Source organism: Herpailurus yagouaroundi, unplaced genomic scaffold, assembly GCF_014898765.1.
Source record: "Herpailurus yagouaroundi ecotype Mexico unplaced genomic scaffold, PumYag 253, whole genome shotgun sequence".
Taxonomy (NCBI): Eukaryota; Metazoa; Chordata; class Mammalia; order Carnivora; family Felidae; genus Herpailurus; species Herpailurus yagouaroundi.
In genome coordinates, this window is record NW_024412470.1 from 4,084,163 (window position 1) to 4,090,162 (window position 6,000).

At 42.6% G+C, this 6,000-nt stretch overlaps 1 protein-coding gene across 2 annotated transcripts in view; it reads right to left on the minus strand.

Moving 5' to 3' along the window:
- Positions 1-2,181, minus strand: part of EPRS1 (glutamyl-prolyl-tRNA synthetase 1) — a 72,770-nt gene extending 70,589 nt beyond the window's left edge. For both annotated transcript variants that reach the window (XM_040460955.1, XM_040460954.1), the window contains exon 1: positions 2,005-2,181. In XM_040460955.1, the coding sequence (XP_040316889.1) occupies positions 2,005-2,050 (46 nt within the window). In that variant the 5' untranslated portion in view covers positions 2,051-2,181. The remainder of the gene's footprint in view (positions 1-2,004) is intronic.
- Between the last annotated feature and the right edge of the window lie 3,819 nt (positions 2,182-6,000).

A 6,000-nucleotide genomic window follows, 5' to 3' on the forward strand; every position in this document is an offset into this window, starting at 1 on the left:
AGTTTTTCCTCACTTGAGAGAGCACTACACTGGCATATTCTGGATGCTGAACCATCATTATCTGCAGTGTGCTCTCCAGTGGTACAAGGGGAAAAGTATTTTGTTCTATTCTTGTACCTGGAAGTTTGAAGTTATCTTAACATTAAAACTTCACATGCTGAACACATATAAGATAGGGAAATAACAATAATGCCATCTGTTTTCTAAATGTTTCATCTAATTTTACTGATTTAAAGGTAAGATGTACCTTAATTAAGCAATGTGAAGAATTAAAAACAAAAAAGGAGAGAAGCAAATATATATTCTATAACTGGTCTACCGTTCAAAATGACAATAATTTTTTTTAAGATTCTCTTCCAGAATTAAGTCAGAATGTGATTCTGAGTTCTACAATTCACTAAGGAAACAGGTCTATCACCTTCAAGGTGATTTTCTAAGTAACATTAGTAAAAACTACAGCTAGAAATCGTGTTAAGAATTTTACCTACAGTCTCATATAATGCTGGCAACCAACCCTATGTGGAAGATACTATTCCTCTTAATCAAGGAAACTGTAGGAGAAGCCAAACAAGGAACTTGCCAATGTTCCACAACTAGTAAGTGGCAGCCAGGATTGGACCTAAGTCTCCAGGAAGCAAATGTCTTTGCTCTTAACCATGAGACCACACTGTCATGTCAAGTGCTTTCCAGCCCAGAAAGCAAAACCCATTTCTTCTGGAGTTCACGGATTAGGGTGAGGTTAGCCCATAATTACTGGAACCAATAGGTTCAAACGCCAGCATTTTTAAAGTACTTAAAACGGCTATTGTGGGTTTTGTTCCAAAAGACTCAGAATGCCACCAAAGCTGAAAATGTAGTGAATAATTCTGTCAACCGTATGTGGTCAACTGCATCTAAAGATCGGCACTTCTCCCACATTAGTAAAGTATCTGTGAGTCTAGACTATGTAAACACATTACCAAATAGGAGATTAATAAACTACTTAAATTCTTTTGTGTAATTTTCCCAAGTAATAAAAAAGCAGACATTCCAAGCTATCTATCTACAATAACCTCAGCCACAAAGAAAAAGCAATTCCAAATAGAACTTAAGATGTATTAGGTGTATGGAAACCAATATGACAATAAATTTCATACATTGAGAAAAAAATCCCTATCTAAAATAAGTGCCTGTGAATAAGACAAGTATTTACAACTGAATTCAAATAATATACTTCCTCTGATAATATTTAAAATGACTTCACAATACATCACATACTATGTAAAATGCAAAAAATAATTCTGTAAATAAAACTCTAGGCAGTTAAAAAAAAAAAAAAGATGTATTAGGAAGGCGACAGATCCGATGTTTATTCTGGCCTTGACTACATCCATAAGGATGTGTGTGGTAAAGCAACCCGATCAGTCCGCAGTATACTCGAGTGTTCCAGCAATTACCGTGCCACCATTAATTAAAAACAAGTGCAACCTCAGTTTTAATACAACCTCAGCGACTACGATCGTCTGCCTGGTTCCCTTTGAATCCAATAAAACATAAAGTAGTGAAGTGGACTGAAGATCTTTTCTGAGACGAGGGAGGAAGGGAGACGGGAAGGGGGATATGCTACAAGAGAGGCGAAGATAATGGGATTTTAACTTTCAAAATGATGTTTCTACGAGCAGTTGTAGGTCTCTAGGGAAAGCCACTTCAAAAAGGGAGAGGGGGGCTGGCTGAGAGTCATCCCTCTTAAAGAAAAGGACCGAGGCTGAGCGACGTGTCGCCCTGCCCGGGCTCACACCACGCCTCCCTCCACGCCCGAGTAAACCATCTCCGGGAGCAGATCCACACGGCCAAGGACGGAAGATGAGGGCCGCGCTGCTTACTCCGTGTACAGTTTCGGGAAGACGGCAGGCCTAATCCCACACCGCGACCGCCACTGCGCAACGCCGGGCGCGGCGACCTTCCCTGCCCCGCACCCTCCCCGGCTGATGCAACCCACTTAGGTCGGCGGCCTCGGTCCCTTACCCAGCGGAGGGTCTCCTGCATTTACGGTCAGACAGAGCGTCGCCATCCCCGCCGGTCTGCGGCTCTACCTGTCAGTGCGCCTGCCTGGCCGTCAGAACCACCCCGAACCCGCCGAAAGCGAGAAGCTGCAACGTGTGCACGCGCCTGACGCTGCCGCAGCCTTCGCCCCTCCCCTGCGTCGTGGCTGCCGCCGTCTCCGCGCACACCGTGATGCGTCATCGCCGTGCGCCGTCTCCGCCCCGCCGCGGGCCCCGTGGTCTTCGACCCCGCCCCTCTGCTTCAGAGGGAAGGAGGGCCTAGAGGCGTTTCGCGCGGCCAACGGAGGGTGCTGAGGCAAACGATACTTTACGACCCTTCGTAAAGCGAGGAGAGCAGGTGTGAGAGCGTTTCCGAGGTGTGAGGGCTTGCACGTGAGCCACAAAACGGAACACGCCAGGGGAGCGATGTGTTGTTGATGGGCACTGTGTGTTTAGAAACACAGAGAAGTCGTGGAAGCACCCTGCACATCAAACCATGGTTACACTGGGGATGGGGGGAGCTTTTCTGATTTTCCGCATTTTTCAAAAGAAGAATGCATTATCAAGAGTTATTTTCATATTTGAAAATAATGCTTAAAAAGAAAGGATTTATTTGTAAAAGGCGTTACTAAAAGCCAGTGCCCGCGTTTGTCTTGGCTTTGTTTGCCTGGACGCGGATTTCTCCTCTACACCCCGTGGGAAGGGGTGGGGGTAGAGGTAGGGGCATGTGTGTGCGTGTGTGTACTCCAAGGGCTGGTATTCGAGCCAAGGGGTCAATAATTGATTCCAAAAAAAATATCTCAACCTCATCACCCCACCAGTACCACCACCAATACATGCCCCACGTGGCCTCAAGTGGGGGTGGCATTAAGTGGGGCCAGTTGGTGCTATTCAACTGGAGCCTGGGGTGGTCAAAGGTGCAGAAGGGCTTCACTCACCTGATGCCTGAGGTGGGAAGTCTGGAAGCCTAGGCTCAGCTGGATCCCACCCCTCTCCATAGGTCCTCTCCATGTGAAGCCTCCAGCAGGGGAGTAAGACTTCTTACAGGGTATCTCAGTATCAGGAAAGTGAAGGTTCCAAAAGACCAAGATGAAAACTGCTAGGGTCCTCCTGATCTAGCTTCGGAAATCACATAGCGTCACTTTTGGGCCACTTGATTGGTGACCAGTGAATCACAGGGCCCACCTGGATACAAAAGAAGGGACTACACAAAAGCATCAATACGAGGAGGTATGGTTCACTGGGGCCTGTAGTAGATTTCTTGTGTCTCCCAAGAAAAGTCCAAGTCCTGGCCCTCAGTCCCTCTAAATGTGACTATTTGGAAACAGAGTCTTTGCATATGTAATGAAGTTAAGGATATTAAGATGGCATCATCTTAGAAGGAGAGGGAAATTTGACACATTTTAATGAAGTCACAGAGACACAAAAGGAAGGGCTCCAATGGGTTAGGTTGAAAGTCAGGATGTCTGCATCACCAATTTCAAAATCTTCTTACCGAATCAGAGAAACCCACTGATGCATAATGAACTGAACATCACCACCAATAGGCTCTATGGAAAAATGATGCATCAGTTTCTTCAGGACTTGAATAACGTTAACAAACTGTACCTAGCCAGTGTGGGTTCTGCTGATTAGGTAAATGCTGCTGAAGAACGTAAAGAAGGTTCATTCCTCAGTGAAAAGCCAAACAAATGAAGAACATCAAGGACTGCTTCCCAGTGGCTCTCTTAGCAAATCTGTTGTGCTAATCTTAGCAAATATGGTTCTGGTGGACACAGTCTATTTCAAAGAGCAGTGGGACCAGGAATTTGATAAAGAACATACTGAAGAGGGAGAATTTGGACTGAACAAGAATATGAGCAGATCTGAGCAAGGTCTTTAATTCTGCCTTCCTTAAGGATGTGCAAGCCAAGATTCTGAAATGCCATAAAAAGGCAAGCATGGCTTTGCTGATCTAAGCACGATTGATCATGCGGATCTAAGGAGGATTTTGCTGCTGCCAAATGAAGTAAATGGTCTGCAGAAGCTTGAAGATAAACTCACTCCTGAAAAATTGATAGCCTGGGCAACTTACAGAATGCAAGCAAGAGTGATGTAGATTTGTACTTATATCAGTTCAAAGCGGAAGAGAGCTCTGGTATCAAGGCCATGCTGGGAGCCATGGGAATAGTGGATGCGTTCGGTCAACAGAGCATGACCAGGAGCCAGGGTGTTGAGGTGTCTAAAGTCCTACACAAGTCCCTTGGGGAGGTGGCTGAGCAAGGCACAGAATCTGCAGCTGCCACTGGCATGGAAACTTCCGACGTCATTGCCCTTTTATGAAAATTTCCATTGTGATCACCCTTTTCTGTTCTTTGAGCACATTAAAACCAACAGCATCTTTTTCTTTGGCAGAGCCTCCCCTCCCTAGATGCTGTCAGCCGGTCACTACTTTTGGTAAAAGCTCACAGAGTTGTTCTGGGAAATTGACTGCTAGAAATAACAGGTTCTATTTGTTTTCCTTTCTAGTATCAGTCACAACCAAGAATTTAATAGTTGGAATATCATGTCTGCCTATTTCTCTCACTCCACAAATGTGCAAACCTACATTTTTCCCACTAAAGTTCCCTTTGGACATTAAAATAACATTCCCTTTGGACAAAATGTTCAGCTTCAAGATTAGACAAAGGGATATTTCAATACTGCATCTTCTAAAGTTGAAATATTGTTTCTGAACTGTTTACATGAATCAAACCAAATTATACCTGCTCTTCAAACTTATTAACCCAGACTCCTCCATTTCTTTGAATTTAGCTACTATCTGGGACCCTTACATGTCTATTTTATTTTATTTTATAAAATACATTATCAGTAAACCAATGACAAAAAAAAAATAGTAGTACATCTTTTATCTGTTTGCACCACTTTCCTTTTGCCTGAAATTATTTTCCCCCAGATTTTCACGACTGACTTCTTATTCAAATTTCAGATCTGAATGTACCTTCACACGTCCCTTTTGATGTCTTTAGCTTTTGATTTTTGCTAATATTGCATTTCTTATCTATAGCCTTTCAGACATAATATTTACAGATTAAGGTCTTTTTAACTTGCAAACACAAAAGTGAGAAGTGGAATTGTTACCTGTTTAGCCTTGTAAAGATGGTTCCATAACATGTTTAACCTCATATTCTCCATAGATGGTCCCTCTCAGCTAGTAAATCAGACAAAATGTTCTATTTGAAGTCAGTGTAGTCTTAGATCGTCTTTTGTTACTTCTTCTGTTTTATATTTATCCTTTTAAAATCGCTTAGCAGAGAGCTCCTTATGCTGCCACTTCAAGCTTCTATGTTTTGGCCCTTTTATTATATATCTGCTTTTTTTATGATTATAGACTCATAATTTCATTCAAACAAAACAATGGAAGAGGCTTTCATTTTTCCTGGTCACAATATCATAAATGGCCAAGGGACAATATGTATCTTTTTCTAAATGTGTGGAAACACTTAAATGAGATAATGGTTAGAGGGGGTAGGAAAAAGAGAATTATAAAGTGCTATGTGATGCCATTAAGATAAGGAAATTTGTATTGTCATGCTCAGCATTTATTTTATGACTATTAAGAACTCCAAGGTGAAAGTCACATTCCCCCCCTAGTTATGGGCCCCTCCACTTCATCAACCAATACCTTACGTAACTTTCGGGGAGCTGTTTCAGATTTGGTCACAGCTTCCATCTAGGTAGTAAGCAATGTGTTCACAGAGTGCTAATACTGTGATAGATTACACTGATACTTTGAAGCTGCCCTCTTCTAAATATACTCCTCTTGGTCAAAGTGATTTTTAAGATTTTTTTGATATTATTAAGTTTCACAAAGGGTCCAATAGACTTTCCTGCACATCACTGATGTACACTCACTAAATATTATGCAGTGATTGAATCGTATATGAGATATAGGGAAAAGATCAGTGTTTATTTGCTGAGGAATTCTTGGGTCTCTCTT